General features: G+C 50.3%; 1 protein-coding gene across 1 annotated transcript; it reads left to right on the top strand.

Annotated features, from left to right (window-relative positions):
- The first annotated feature begins 11,160 nt into the window (after positions 1-11,160).
- LOC131101815 (lens fiber membrane intrinsic protein-like) lies at positions 11,161-13,324 on the top strand. The gene is made up of 4 exons (XM_058047183.1): positions 11,161-11,335; positions 11,414-11,563; positions 12,997-13,131; positions 13,203-13,324. The coding sequence occupies exons 1-4, from the start codon at positions 11,161-11,163 to the stop codon at positions 13,256-13,258; spliced, it is 516 nt and encodes a 171-aa protein (XP_057903166.1). The 3' UTR covers positions 13,259-13,324.
- Positions 13,325-15,500: the final 2,176 nt, after the last annotated feature.

Here is a 15,500-nt window from a genome sequence, read left to right as displayed (position 1 = left end):
CTCTCGCTGTGATAATGTATTTCAAGAAACCTATAGGCTTTGTGGTAAAAAACTTCTCCATATATGGCACATGTGTGCCACGTCCAAAAAAAGCACTCCACTTGCGCAGAGAAAAGCGTTTTGGCCCTTATGGAACACATTTAGTGTGATGTGCTTTATTGCTTGGCTCACACAACCATTGTTCAAAAAAGCACTTTATTCGCTCTCAAATACATTGTGAGCAAAGGATGATACGGCGCGTCATTGTAAACCAGCGGAAGGTGCCAGGAGGCTCATTCCAAGTGTGCCTGACGCAGCTTCTCATCCCGTTCTATCTGCAACAGTTTCGTGTGGCTGAGAAGCACTGCTGTGGAGTTACAGCTAAAATGAGAAAATGTGTTTCTCTCGCTGTGATAATGTATTTCAATTAACCTATAGGCTTTGTGATAAAAAATTCTCCATATATGGCACATGTGTGCCACGTCCAAAAAAGCACTCCACTTGCGCAGAGAAAAGCGTTTTGGCCCTTATGGAACACATTTAGTGTGATGTGCTTTATTGCTTGGCTCACACAACCATTGTTCAAAAAAGCACTTTATTCGCTCTCAAATACATTGTGCGCAAAGGATGATACGGCGCGTCATTGTGAACCAGCGGAAGGTGCCAGGAGGCTCATTCCAAGTGTGCCACGCAGCTTCTCATCCCGTTCTATCTGCAACAGTTTCGTGTGGCTGAGAAGCACTGCTGTGGAGTTACAGCTAAAATGAGAAAATGTGTTTCTCTCGCTGTGATAATGTATTTCAAGCAACCTATAGGCTTTGTGATAAAAAATTTCTCCATATATGGCACCATGTGTGCCACGTCCAAAAAAGCACTCCACTCGCTCAGAGAAGAGCGTTTTGGCACTTATGGAACACATTTAGTGTGATGTGCTTTATTGCTTGGCTCACACAACCATTGTTCAAAACAGCACTTTATTCGCTCTCAAATACATTGTGCGCAAAGGATGATACGGCGCGTCATTGTGAACCAGCGGAAGGTGCCAGGAGGCTCATTCCAAGTGTGCCTGACGCAGCTTCTCATCCCGTTCTATCTGCAACAGTTTCGTGTGGCTGAGAAGCACTGCTGTGGACTTACAGCTAAAATGAGAAAATGTGTTTTTCTCGCTGTGATAATATATTTCAAGCAACGTATAGGCTTTGTGGTAAAAATTTTCTCCATATATGGCACATGTGTGCCACGTCCAAAAAAGCACTCCACTCGCTCAGAGAAGAGCGTTTTGGCACTTATGGAACACATTTAGTGTGATGTGCTTTATTGCTTGGTTCACACAACCATTGTTCAAAAAAGCACTTTATTCGCTCTCAAATACATTGTGAGCAAAGGATGATACGGCGCGTCATTGTAAACCAGCGGAAGGTGCCAGGAGGCTCATTCCAAGTGTGCCTGACGCAGCTTCTCATCCCGTTCTATCTGCAACAGTTTCGTGTGGCTGAGAAGCACTGCTGTGGAGTTACAGCTAAAATGAGAAAATGTGTTTCTCTCGCTGTGATAATGTATTTCAAGCAACCTATAGGCTTTGTGATAAAAATTTTCTCCATATATGGCACCATGTGTGCCACGTCCAAAAAAGCACTCCACTCGCTCAGAGAAGAGCGTTTTGGCACTTATGGAACACATTTAGTGTGATGTGCTTTATTGCTTGGCTCACACAACCATTGTTCAAAACAGCACTTTATTCGCTCTCAAATACATTGTGCGCAAAGGATGATACGGCGCGTCATTGTGAACCAGCGGAAGGTGCCAGGAGGCTCATTCCAAGTGTGCCTGACGCAGCTTCTCATCCCGTTCTATCTGCAACAGTTTCGTGTGGCTGAGAAGCACTGCTGTGGACTTACAGCGAAAATGAGAAAATGTGTTTTTCTCGCTGTGATAATATATTTCAAGCAACGTATAGGCTTTGTGGTAAAAATTTTCTCCATATATGGCACATGTGTGCCACGTCCAAAAAAGCACTGCACTCGCTCAGAGAAGAGCGTTTTGGCACTTATGGAACACATTTAGTGTGATGTGCTTTATTATTAAAGGGCCAGCCTTAGAGGGCCAGCCTTAAAGGGCCAGGCTTAGAGGGCCAGCCTTAGAGGGCCAGCTTAAAGGGCCAGCTTAAAGGGCCAGCCTTAAAGGGCCAGCCTTAAAGGGCCATCCTGAAAGGGCCAGCCTTAAAGGGCCAGCCTTAAAGGGCCAGCCTTGAAGGGCCAGCCTTAGAGGGCCAGCCGTACAGGGCCAGCTGAAAGGGCCGACCTTAGAGGGCCAGCCTTACAGGGCCAGCTTAAAGGGCCAGCTTAAAGGGCCAGCTTAAAGGGCCAGCCTTAGAGGGCCAGCCTTAGAGGGCCAGCCTTACAGGGCCCGCTTAAAGGGCCAGCCTTAAAGGGCCAGCCTTAAAGGGCCATCCTGAAAGGGCCAGCCTTAGAGGGCCAGCCTTAAAGGGCCAGCTTAAAGGGCCAGCCTTAGAGGGCCAGCCTTTGAGGGCCAGCCTTAGAGGGCAAGCCTTAGAGGGCAAGCCTTAAGGGGCCAGCTTAAAGGGCCAGCTTAGAGGGCCAGCCTTAGAGGGCCAGCCTTAGAGGGCCAGTCTTAGAGGGCCAGCATTAGAGGGCCAGCCTTAGAGGGCCACTCTTAGAGGGCCAGCATTAGAGGGCCAGCCTAAGAGGGCCAGCCTTAGAGGGACAGCTTTAGAGGGCCAGCCTTAAAGGGCCAGCCTTAAAGGGCCATCCTGAAAGGGCCATCCTGAAAGGGCCAGCCTTAGAGGGCCAGCCTTACATGGCCGACCTTAGAGGGCCAGCCTTAGAGGGCCAGCCTTAGAGGGCCAGCCTTAGAGGTCCAGCCTTAGAGGCCCAGCCTTAGAGGGCCAGCCTTAAAGAGCCAGCCTTAGAGGGACAGCCTTAGAAGGCCAGCCTTAGAAGGCCAGCGAGGGTCAGCCTTAAAGGGTCAGCTTAGAGGGCCAGCCTTGGAGGGCCAGCTTTAGAGGGCCGGCTTAAACGGCCAGCCTTAATGCGCCAGCTTTAGAGGGCCAGTGTAACCCATGTCTTCCCACCAGCCTAATCATGAGCAGCCATATGACTTGGTCAGCTGACGGTAGGTCCCCTCCTGATTGGCTGTCTGTGCTGCAAGGAAGCAGTAAAGGGCCAGCAGGTACAGGTCATCAGTGGCTCCTGCTGTGGTTGGTCAACAAGCTGCATGCTCACAACCCTCTTTGATATCCATACTTACAGAAAACAACTTTGCGGTAAGCCTTTCCATTTCACCGGCCATGTCTGTGGCCGCTACATCTGAATGGATATATTATGTATATATATTATATATTATTATCTGTGTGTGTATATTTCAACTGCTAAACTCATTGCTCGACAGTAAAGTGGGATGAATGCCACAAGTGAACTTTTACTGTCATTATGAAGGATGGCCATCTTGAATTGGATGTATAAGTGTTGGATTATTTACCGGTACATTTTGTAAAGTGGACTGACATGTTAATACCTGTTTCTGGCAGCCTTGAAGGGCCGCCTTAAAGCTCTCGCCTTAAAGGGTCAGCTTAAAGGGCCAGCCTTAGAGGGCCAGCCTTAAAGGGCCAGCCTTAAAGGCCCATCCTTAAAGGGCCATCCTTAAAGGGCCAGCCTTAAAAGGCCAGCCTTAAAGGGCCAGCCTTAAAGGGCCAGCCTTAGAGGGCCAGCCTTACAGTGCCATCTTAAAGGGCCAGCTTAAAGGGCTAGCCTTATAGGGCCAGCCTTAAAGGGCCATCTTAAAGGGCCAGCCTTAGCGGCCCAGCCTTAGAGGGCCAGCCTTAGAGGGCCAGCCTTAAAGGGCCAGCCTTAGAGGGCCAGCTTAAAGGGCCAGCCTTAAAGCTGTAGCCTTAAAGGGCCAGCCTCAGAGGGCCAGCCTTACAGGGCCCGCTTAAAGGGCCAGCCTTACAGGGCCCGCTTAAAGGGCCATCTTAAAGGGCCAGCTTAAAGGGCCAGCTTAAAGGGCCAGCCTTAGAGGGCCAGCCTTAAAGGGCCAGCCTTACATGGCCGACCTTAGAGGGCCAGCCTTAGAGGGCCAGCCTTAGAGGGCCAGCCTTAGAGGGCCAGCTTAAAGGGCCAGCCTTAGAGGGCCAGCCTTAGAGGGCCAGCCTTAGAGGGCCAGCCTTAGAGGGCCAGCCTTAAGGGGCCATCCTTAAAGGGCCAGCCTTAGAGGGCCAGCCTTAGAGGGCCAGCTTAAAGGGCCAGCTTAAAGGGCCAGACTTAAAGCTGTAGCCTTAAAGGGCCAGCCTTAGAGGGCCAGCCTTACAGGGCCCGCTTAAAGGGCCTGCTTAAAGGGCCAGCTTAAAGGGCCAACCTTAGAGGGCCAGCCTTAGAGGGCCAGCCTTAGAGCGCCAGCCTTAAAGGGCCAGCCTTAGAGGGCCAGCCTTACAGGGCCAGCTTAAAGGGCCAGCTTAAAGGGCCAGCCTTAAAGGGCCAGCCTTAAAGGGCCAGCCTTAGAGGGCCAGCCTTAGAGGGCCAGCTTAAAGGGCCAGCCTTAGAGGGCCAGCCTTAAGGGGCCATCCTTAAAGGGCCAGCCTTAGAGGGCCAGCCTTAGAGGGCCAGCTTAAAGGGCCAGCTTAAAGGGCCAGCCTTAAAGCTGTAGCCTTAAAGGGCCAGCCTTAGAGGGCCAGCCTTACAGGGCCCGCTTAAAGGGCCAGCCTTACAGGGCCCGCTTAAAGGGCCAGCTTAAAGGGCCAGCCTTAGAGGGCCAGCCTTAGAGGGCCAGCCTTAAAGGGCCAGCCTTAGAGGGCCAGCCTTAAAGGGCCAGACTTAGAGGGCCAGCCTTACAGGGCCAGCCTTACAGGGCCAGCTTAAAGGGCCAGCCTTAAAGGGCCATCCTGAAAGGGCCAGCCTTAGAGGGCCAGCCTTAAAGGGCCAGCTTAAAGGGCCAGCCTTAGAGGGCCAGCCTTTGAGGGCCAGCCTTTGAGGGCCAGCCTTTGAGGGCCAGCCTTAGAGGGCAAGCCTTAGAGGGCAAGCCTTAAGGGGCCAGCTAAAAGGGCCAGCCTTAGAGGGCCAGCCTTAGAGGGCCAGTCTTAGAGGGCCAGCATTAGAGGGCCAGCCTTAGAGGGCCAGCCTTAGAGGGCCAGCTTTAGAGGGCCAGCCTTAAAGGGCCAGCCTTAAAGGGCCAGCCTTAAAGGGCCATCCTGAAAGGGCCAGCCTTAGAGGGCCAGCCTTACATGGCCGACCTTAGAGGGCCAGCCTTAGAGGGCCAGCCTTAGAGGGCCAGCCTTAGAGGGCCAGCCTTAGAGGCCCAGCCTTAGAGGGCCAGCCTTAAAGGGCCAGCCTTAGAGGGCCAGCCTTAGAAGGCCAGCCTTAGAAGGCCAGCGAGGGTCAGCCTTAAAGGGTTAGCTTAAAGTGCCAGCCTTAAAGGGCCAGTCTTAGAGGGCCAGCGAGGGTCAGCCTTAAAGGGTTAGCTTAAAGTGCGAGCCTTAAAGGGCCAGTCTTAGAGGGCCAGCCTTAGAGGGCAGCCTTAAAGGGTCAGCTTAGAGGGCCAGCCTTGGAGGGCCAGCTTTAGAGGGCCGGCTTAAAAGGCCAGCCTTAATGCGCCAGCTTTAGAGGGCCAGTGTTAGAGGGCCAGCCTTACAGGGCCAGCTTAAAGGGCCAGCTTAAAGGGCCAGCCTTAAAGGGCCAGCCTTAAAGGGCCAGCCTTAGAGGGCCAGCCTTAGAGGGCCAGCCTTAGAGGGCCAGCTTAAAGGGCCAGCCTTAGAGGGCCAGCCTTAGAGGGTCAGCCTTAAGGGGCCATCCTTAAAGGGCCAGCCTTAGAGGGCCAGCCTTAGAGGGCCAGCTTTAAGGGCCAGCTTAAAGGGCCAGCCTTAGAGGGCCAGCTTAAAGGGCCAGCCTTAGAGGGCCAGCCTTAGAGGGCCAGCCTTAGAGGGCCAGCCTTAGAGGGCCAGCCTTAGAGGGCCAGCCTCTAGGGGCCATCCTTAAAGGGCCAGCCTTAGAGGGCCAGCCTTAGAGGGCCAGCTTAAAGGGCCAGCTTAAAGGGCCAGACTTAAAGCTGTAGCCTTAAAGGGGCAGCCTTAGAGGGCCAGCCTTACAGGGCCCGCTTAAAGGGCCAGCCTTACAGGGCCCGCTTAAAGGTCCAGCTTAAAGGGCCAGCTTAAAGGGCCAGCCTTAGAGGGCCAGCCTTAGAGGGCCAGCCTTAGAGGGCCAGCCTTAAAGGGCCAGCCTTAGAGGGCCAGCCTTACAGGGCCAGCTTAAAGGGCCAGCTTAAAGGGCCAGCCTTAAAGGGCAAGCCTTATAGGGCCAGCCTTAGAGGGCCAGCCTTAGAGGGCCAGCCTTAGAGGGCCAGCCTTAGAGGGCCAGCCTTAGAGGGCCAGCCTTAAAGGGCCAGCCTTAGAGGGCCAGCCTTAAAGGGCCAGACTTAGAGGGCCAGCCTTACAGGGCCAGCTTAAAGGGCCAGCCTTAAAGGGCCAGCCTTAAAGGGCCATCCTGAAAGGGCCAGCCTTAAAGGGCCAGCCTTAAAGGGCCAGCCTTGAAGGGCCAGCCTTAGAGGGCCAGCCGTACAGGGCCAGCTTAAAGGGCCGACCTTAGAGGGCCAGCCTTACAGGGCCAGCTTAAAGGGCCAGCTTAAAGGGCCAGCTTCAAGGGCCAGCCTTAGAGGGCCAGCCTTAGAGGGCCAGCCTTACAGGGCCCGCTTAAAGGGCCAGCCTTAAAGGGCCAGCCTTAAAGGGCCAGCCTTGAAGGGCCAGCCTTAGAGGGCCAGCCGTACAGGGCCAGCTTAAAGGGCCGACCTTAGAGGGCCAGCCTTACAGGGCCAGCTTAAAGGGCCAGCTTAAAGGGCCAGCTTAAAGGGCCAGCCTTAGAGGGCCAGCCTTAGAGGGCCAGCCTTACAGGGCCCGCTTAAAGGGCCAGCCTTAAAGGGCCAGCCTTAAAGGTCCATCCTGAAAGGGCCAGCCTTAGAGGGCCAGCCTTAAAGGGCCAGCTTAAAGGGCCAGCCTTAGAGGGCCAGCCTTTGAGGGCCAGCCTTAGAGGGCAAGCCTTAGAGGGCAAGCCTTAAGGGGCCAGCTTAAAGGGCCAGCTTAAAGGGCCAGCCTTAGAGGGCCAGCCTTAGAGGGCCAGTCTTAGAGGGCCAGCATTAGAGGGCCAGCCTTAGAGGGCCAGCATTAGAGGGCCAGCATTAGAGGGCCAGCCTAAGAGGGCCAGCCTTAGAGGGACAGCTTTAGAGGGCCAGCTAAAGGGCCAGCCTTAAAGGGCCATCCTGAAAGGGCCATCCTGAAAGGGCCAGCCTTAGAGGGCCAGCCTTACATGGCCGACCTTAGAGGGCCAGCCTTAGAGGGCCAGCCTTAGAGGGCCAGCCTTAGAGGTCCAGCCTTAGAGGCCCAGCCTTAGAGGGCCAGCCTTAAAGAGCCAGCCTTAGAGGGCCAGCCTTAGAAGGCCAGCCTTAAAGGGCCAGACTTAGAGGGCCAGCCTTACAGGGCCAGCTTAAAGGGCCAGCTTAAAGGGCCAGCCTTAAAGGGCCAGCCTTAAAGGGCCATCCTGAAAGGGCCAGCCTTAAAGGGCCAGCCTTAAAGGGCCAGCCTTGAAGGGCCAGCCTTAGAGGGCCAGCCGTACAGGACCAGCTTAAAGGGCCGACCTTAGAGGGCCAGCCTTACAGGGCCAGCTTAAAGGGCCAGCTTATAGTGCCAGCCTTAAAGGGCCAGTCTTAGAGGGCCAGCCTTAGAGGGCAGCCTTAAAGGGTCAGCTTAGAGGGCCAGCCTTGGAGGGCCAGCTTTAGAGGGCCGGCTTAAAAGGCCAGCCTTAATGCGCCAGCTTTAGAGGGCCAGCCTTACAGGGCCAGCTTAAAGGGCCAGCTTAAAGGGCCAGCCTTAAAGGGCCAGCCTTAAAGGGCCAGCCTTAAAGGGCCAGCCTTAGAGGGCCAGCCTTAGAGGGCCAGCCTTAGAGGGCCAGCCTTACAGGGCCCGCTTAAAGGGCCAGCCTTAAAGGGCCAGCCTTAAAGGTCCATCCTGAAAGGGCCAGCCTTAGAGGGCCAGCCTTAGAGGGCCAGCTTAAAGGGCCAGCCTTAGAGGGCCAGCCTTAGAGGGCCAGCCTTAAGGGGCCATCCTTAAAGGGCCAGCCTTAGAGGGCCAGCCTTAGAGGGCCAGCTTTAAGGGCCAGCTTAAAGGGCCAGCCTTAGAGGGCCAGCTTAAAGGGCCAGCCTTAGAGGGCCAGCCTTAGAGGGCCAGCCTTAGAGGGCCAGCCTTAGAGGGCCAGCCTTAGAGGGCCAGCCTCTAGGGGCCATCCTTAAAGGGCCAGCCTTAGAGGGCCAGCCTTAGAGGGCCAGCTTAAAGGGCCAGCTTAAAGGGCCAGCCTTAAAGCTGTAGCCTTAAAGGGGCAGCCTTAGAGGGCCAGCCTTACAGGGCCCGCTTAAAGGGCCAGCCTTACAGGGCCCGCTTAAAGGGCCAGCTTAAATGGCCAGCTTAAAGGGCCAGCCTTAGAGGGCCAGCCTTAGAGGGCCAGCCTTAGAGGGCCAGCCTTAAAGGGCCAGCCTTAGAGGGCCAGCCTTACAGGGCCAGCTTAAAGGGCCAGCTTAAAGGGCCAGCCTTAAAGGGCAAGCCTTAAAGGGCCAGCCTTAGAGGGCCAGCCTTAGAGGGCCAGCCTTAGAGGGCCAGCCTTAGAGGGCCAGCCTTAGAGGGCCAGCCTTAAAGGGCCAGCCTTAGAGGGCCAGCCTTAAAGGGCCAGACTTAGAGGGCCAGCCTTACAGGGCCAGCTTAAAGGGCCAGCTTAAAGGGCCAGCTTAAAGGGCCAGCCTTAAAGGGCCATCCTGAAAGGGCCAGCCTTAAAGGGCCAGCCTTGAAGGGCCAGCCTTAGAGGGCCAGCCGTACAGGGCCAGCTTAAAGGGCCGACCTTAGAGGGCCAGCCTTACAGGGCCAGCTTAAAGGGCCAGCTTAAAGGGCCAGCTTCAAGGGCCAGCCTTAGAGGGCCAGCCTTAGAGGGCCAGCCTTACAGGGCCCGCTTAAAGGGCCAGCCTTAAAGGGCCAGCCTTAAAGGGCCAGCCTTGAAGGGCCAGCCTTAGAGGGCCAGCCGTACAGGGCCAGCTTAAAGGGCCGACCTTAGAGGGCCAGCCTTACAGGGCCAGCTTAAAGGGCCAGCTTAAAGGGCCAGCTTAAAGGGCCAGCCTTAGAGGGCCAGCCTTAGAGGGCCAGCCTTACAGGGCCCGCTTAAAGGGCCAGCCTTAAAGGGCCAGCCTTAAAGGTCCATCCTGAAAGGGCCAGCCTTAGAGGGCCAGCCTTAAAGGGCCAGCTTAAAGGGCCAGCCTTAGAGGGCCAGCCTTTGAGGGCCAGCCTTAGAGGGCAAGCCTTAGAGGGCAAGCCTTAAGGGGCCAGCTTAAAGGGCCAGCTTAAAGGGCCAGCCTTAGAGGGCCAGCCTTAGAGGGCCAGTCTTAGAGGGCCAGCATTAGAGGGCCAGCCTTAGAGGGCCAGTCTTAGAGGGCCAGCATTAGAGGGCCAGCCTTAAAGGGCCAGCCTTAAAGGGCCATCCTGAAAGGGCCAGCCTTAGAGGGCCAGCCTTACATGGCCGACCTTAGAGGGCCAGCCTTAGAGGGCCAACCTTAGAGGGCCAGCCTTAGAGGTCCAGCCTTAGAGGCCCAGCCTTAGAGGGCCAGCCTTAAAGAGCCAGCCTTAGAGGGCCAGCCTTAGAAGGCCAGCCTTAGAAGGCCAGCCAGGGTCAGCCTTAAAGGGTCAGCTTAGAGGGCCAGCCTTGGAGGGCCAGCTTTAGAGGGCCGGCTTAAAAGGCCAGCCTTAATGCGCCAGCTTTAGAGGGCCAGTGTAACCCATGTCTTCCCACCAGCCTAATCATGAGCAGCCATATGACTTGGTCAGCTGACGGTAGGTCCCCTACATTACTAATAAAAACAATATCAGAATTAATATGAAATGAATATGTTTATTAATTATGTAGTTTTCAGTATGGAGTACTACTACAACTCCCTTTTTGCATTGAAATGACATATTTGTAAAATTGGGTTTCATAATAAAACAATATAATCGGAACATTATTATTCTATTAAATTATATCGTTATCATTTCATTTTTTGTGATTTTTTTTAGTATTTTTAGTTTTAGTTTTGTTTAGTTTTTTAGTTTTTAGTTTTTAGTTTTTAGTTTTTAGTTTTTAGTTTTTAGTTTTTAGTTTTTAGTTTTTAGTTTTTAGTTTTTAGTTTTGGCGGCACGGTGGTCTAGGGGTTAGCGCGCAGACCTCACAGCTAGGAGACCAGGGTTCAATCCCACCCTCGGGCATCTCTGTGTGGAGTTTGCATGTTCTCCCCGTGCATGCGTGGGTTTTCTCCGGGTACTCCGGTTTCCTCCCACATTCCAAAAAACATGCTAGGTTAATTAGCCACTCCAAATTGTCCATAGGTATGAATGTGAGTGTGAATGGTTGTTTGTCTATATGTGCCCTGTGATTGGCTGGCCACCAGTCCAGGGTGTACCCCGCCTCTCGCCCGAAGACAGCTGGGATAGGCTCCAGCACCCCCCGCGACCCTCGTGAGGAAAAAGCGGTAGAAAATGAATGAATGAATGAGTTTTTAGTTTTTAGTTTTTAGTTTTTAGTTTTTAATTTTTAGTTTTTAGTTTTTAGTTTTTAGTTTTTAGTTTTTAGTTTTTAATTTTTAGTTTTTAGTTTTTAGTTTTTAGTTTTTAGTTTTTAGTTTTTAGTTTTTAGTTTTTAGTTTTTAGTTTTTAGTTTTTTGTAATCTGTAGCATAAATACCTACATTACTAATAAAAACAATATCTGAATTTATATTAAATCAAAGAATGATGTTTATTATTAGCATTATTGATATTTGTATTATATAAAAACATATAAGCATATAAAAACATGTAAACATAAATATATACTGTATAAAAATGAATGCAATAAAATAATTTACGTTAATAGTCAATATGAAATAAACATCTAATATTTCACAATAAAACTATAATAATTTGTATGAAAGCTTCACATTATAATTTGTATATGATGTATTATGATTATTATTATCATTTGTATGTACAGTATACTGTAAGTTGTGCAGGTGTACCTAATGAAGCGGCCTTTGTTGTTCTATTTTCATGCAAACGTGCCATGAGTCATCTGACCAATAACGCGTGGCAGCCGTTAGCTCTTAGCTGTTAGCATGCACGTGCTTCCTGTGTTTCAGGATGTACAGCTTCATGGGAGGGGGCCTCTTCTGCGCCATCGTGGGCAACATCCTGCTGGTGGTCTCCACCGCCACCGACTACTGGATGCAGTACCGCGTGTCCAGCAGCTACGCCCACCAGGGCCTGTGGAGGTACTGCGTGGCCAACAAGTGCTACATGCAGACGGACAACATAGGTGAGGCTCTCCCGGGTGCGTGCGCTCGGGGGCCGAGTGCCGCATGGTGACGCTGTGGTACGCTCCATATCTTTGCAGCCTACTGGACCGCCACCAAGGCCTTCATGATCCTGTCTGGCATGGCCTGCTTTGCCGGCGTCATCGCCGGCCTCATGTCCTTTTCTCACTTCTCCTCCTTTGGAAGATTCAATCGCTCCTTTGCTGCGGGAATCCTCTTTTTCATCTCCAGTGAGTCCCATGCATCCGCTTCCATGTACTTTAGAGTAGTCCTTGTACAGCTTGCATAGCGCTATAGAATTACTGGCAACACACGGACATACTACCCAAGGGAGTAGCAACATAACTGTTGCTAACTCCCGGCACTGGGGAGCTGCGGTTCATTGTGGTAAACATGAATTCCAACATGTTCTATGATATTCTGAAGAGCTGCTCACTTGGTGTGGTATAGTGTCACGTATGTACTGTATGAGTGCCGTCGGCCAGGGATGAGCCGTGGTTCATTGAATGGAATATTAATTCCAACACAAGAGACCCATTGGACAATTGTCTCTCGCCTACAGTCAAGCATGGCTGTGGTAGCGGCATGCACCAGGGGCTGCACGAGTGCTCCCGTCACTGGGGAGCTGAGGTTAAATGTGGGAAAACATGAATTGCAACGTGTCCAGTAATCAGCCTCTCTCTTGGTGGTGGTAGCTCATGGTCGTCTGGGGCTGCATGAGTGCTGCCAGCACTGGGGGAGCTGCGGATCATTGAATGAAACATTGATTCCAACAAAAGTGACTCATGGGATAATTGTTCTCTTGCCGGCACTTGGGAGCTGTGGTTCATTGTGGGAAACATGAATGGTAGCTTCTTGGTCTGAGGCTGCACGAGTGCTACTGCCACTGCCGGAGTAGCAGATCACTAAGGGAAACATGAATTCTAACACAAATAAGCAACAAGATATTTGCCTTTTATCAAAAGCCATGCATGGCAGTGTCATGTACCAAGGCTGCACGAGTGCTACTGACACTGGGGAGCTGTGGCTTATTGAGGAAAACATGAATGTGCTGCTGAAAAGTCTTAAAATCCACTCACTTGGTGGCGGTAGCTTCATGGTCTGAGGTTGCACGAGTGCTGCCGGCAGTGGGGGAGTTGTGGTTCATTGAGAAAAACATAAATCCCATCACAAGTGAGCAGCGAGATAATTGTGTCTTGTCATGCATGGCAGTGTCATGTACCAAGGCTGCACGAGTGCTGCCGACAGTGGGGGAGTTGTGGTTCTGTGAGAAAAACATAAATCCCATCACAAGTGAGCAGCAAGATAGTTGTGTCTCGTCATGCATGGCAGTGTCATGTACCAAGGCTGCACGAGTGCTGCCGGCAGTAGAGGAGTTGTGGTTCATTTAGAAAAAACATAAATCCCATTACAAGTGAGCAGCGAGATAATTGTGTCTTGTCATGCATGGCAGTGTCATGTACCAATGCTGCACGAGTGCTGCCGGCCCTGGGGTGCTCCGGTTCATTGAGAGGAAATATGAAATCCAACATGTGCTGTGATATTGTGAAGCAGAGATTGATCCCCTACAGTATACCAAGTCAAGGGACAATACTACAGAAAGTACGCTTGAGTGCTGCACACCGACTACTTTAAAGTACTATTGCAATACGTACTTCTCCAGCCTTATTTGTGCTGCTGGCGATGTCCATCTACACGGCGGTGACCATCAACTTCCTGGGCAGATGTTTTGGGGACTGGCGCTTCTCCTGGTCTTACATCCTGGGCTGGGTGGCCGTGCTCATGACCTTCTTCGCAGGTGAGGACGCACCACAACGGCCCCGCGATAAGATGACCCTCAATGTTGCGCTGCTTTTTGTCGGTTTGCAGGTGTTTTCTACATCTGCGCCTACAGGATGTGCGAGTGCAGGAGAACGACGCGTTAGAAAGAGTGAAACAACTCCAAAAATGGCCACAAGAGGGAAGCAAAGAACCATAAAATTATGTGAACGTATGAAGTTTTTTTTTGCGATAATATACATATTAATCTACTCAAAATGTGTATTGTGTGGTGTATTGTGTGTCAGTCTTTACAGTACAGATAAATTAATAAATATTCTCTAAAATTTCTGTCCCTTGCTGGGGCATAACTGAATATCATTGAGAAGCACTGGCTAAAAGGGAAGCTGTCCAATCAATACACAAAATGGCCACAAGAGGGCAGCAAAAAACATAAAATTATATGAGGGAGTACCAGTTTTTTTCAATTCTAATTCCTATAATATACATATTAATCTACTCAAAATGTGTATTGTGTAGTGTATTGTGTGTGTGTGTGTGTATCTCAGACAATATTATAAGCATTATTTTTTTTAGTATTATAGCAAATACATGAAATAAAACAACATGGCATTAATGCAAATAGTAAGCTAATTTCTTAACTTTTAATTCCATTAAAAGTAATATAAAAATGAATTATTAATTTAGGTGATAGGACTGTGCAGAAAAGTCATGTTAGAAATATGACAAATACATGAATATATGGGAAATGTTGCTTTCTGGGAAGGCATTATCACAAATATACCAGTACTGCCCAAAGCTACCACTAGAGGGCGGCACCGGACAATGTAGAATTTGAAGCATGTGACATGACTCCTGGCTATTTATTACTAAGAAAAAATTATTTTTTTTAATTTTTATATTACACAATTTTTTTTCTGAAAAGGCCCCTACCCCCTACCGTAGCCCCCCCCCCAGGAAAGGTTTGATATAGGTGTAGGAATGTATGCAATATAGACAGCAGACAGTAAATATTTGCCTCCAGCTGTTGCTGTGATGTGCAGACATGGAAATAATGCAGGAAAAAAAAAAGAGAGAGGCACCAGGGAGGGGTCTGCAGCCACCGATTGTTCTTCAATAACGACTTCCACCTTTTCCTCCTCATCATCATCATCATCATGTGCTTGCTGCTGTCGTGATGAAGGCTTTGGCCGGTTGCTGACACACAAACAATGAGAGAAATGTAAACAGGAGCGGCAAAATCAACGCTTGATCCAACTTTCCATACTTGTGGCTGCTGTGAAGAGATAAGACCCCCCCACCCCCACCCTTCACCCCCACCCATCTCCTGCCACCCTTATACACACACACACACATGTACACACATTTGAAACAATGTGAACTGTGTACCAGGGATGACTTTGCACATTTTTCAAAAGACTGAAAGAATAATGTGTGTTTTGCTTTTTCTTAAGACTTTTTTCGTTTTTTTTTTTAAACGGACGCGCCAATTCAGTACTCATAGTTTGACCCTGGAACAGACTATTTTGATGTCAATGGGAAAGAGCAACTGTGAAATGAACTTTGATTGTACAAATACGAAGGAATGCGGCGACGTTCCCGTCCATTCATGTTCCCAGGCCCATTATGTAAATCCTGACCTCTGCACATGCTGGGGGTGGGGGGTGGCGGGGGGGGGGGGGGATTTGATTAGAAAAGAAAACAAAGGAAGTCTTCCGCACTCTTCAGCTTTCAATCAGCTCAGACAGGCAAGAATATCTCCTGAAAGAAATAAACATCAGAAGGAATGCCGCGTGGTCCTTGAACGCACCGTCAGCCCAATGCAGGACTGCGAGGTCAAGGGTCACCTGCTGGCATTTAGACCTCCCTGTTACGCAACATCTTGACGAGCAATCAGCTTCTGTCACTGACATAACCTGTTCACTTTCTGTTGCCTATCTGGTGCTTTTATTTTGTAATGTCTGTTTCCTGTTTGCACTGAATGCATTACCTTTATTGTGGCAAGACGGAGCTGGGGAGCGCACCTGTCTTTCATTTATCATAAAGATTGTACATCATCATGAGTTAGGCCATGTCAGACATGACCAAAGCGCTGTAAAAGTATATTTTATAAGCTTTTTGTGAAATCAAAGCCAGTAAAATATAAGATTGTAGAAATAACCAATCCAGCAGATGGCATTTTACTTTGTAATATTTGGGTTACATCACATTAAATGTCACAAAACTTCTTTAGAAGTATATTTTACAAGCTTTTGGTGAAGTCTAACAGGGTAAAAATATAACGATATGAAGAATAACCTATTTATTTAACCAGGAGATGGCATTTTGCTTTGGAATATTTGGGTTACATCTCATAGAATGTCACAAAAGTTCTTTAGAAGTATATTT

This window comes from Doryrhamphus excisus, chromosome 14 (assembly GCF_030265055.1).
Source record: "Doryrhamphus excisus isolate RoL2022-K1 chromosome 14, RoL_Dexc_1.0, whole genome shotgun sequence".
NCBI classification, from domain to species: domain Eukaryota; kingdom Metazoa; phylum Chordata; class Actinopteri; order Syngnathiformes; family Syngnathidae; genus Doryrhamphus; species Doryrhamphus excisus.
This window is presented reverse-complemented; position numbering and strand designations above follow the sequence as displayed.

Excerpts from the sequence above, each read along its gene's own strand:
- LOC131101815 (XM_058047183.1), top strand. The coding sequence starts at position 11,161 with ATGTACAGCTTCATGGGAGGGGGCCTCTTCTGCGCCATCGTGGGCAAC. Across the intron at positions 11,564-12,996 it reads AATCCTCTTTTTCATCTCCA|CCTTATTTGTGCTGCTGGCG; the intron begins GTGAGTCCCATG and ends GTACTTCTCCAG. Across the intron at positions 13,132-13,202 it reads GCTCATGACCTTCTTCGCAG|GTGTTTTCTACATCTGCGCC; the intron begins GTGAGGACGCAC and ends GTCGGTTTGCAG.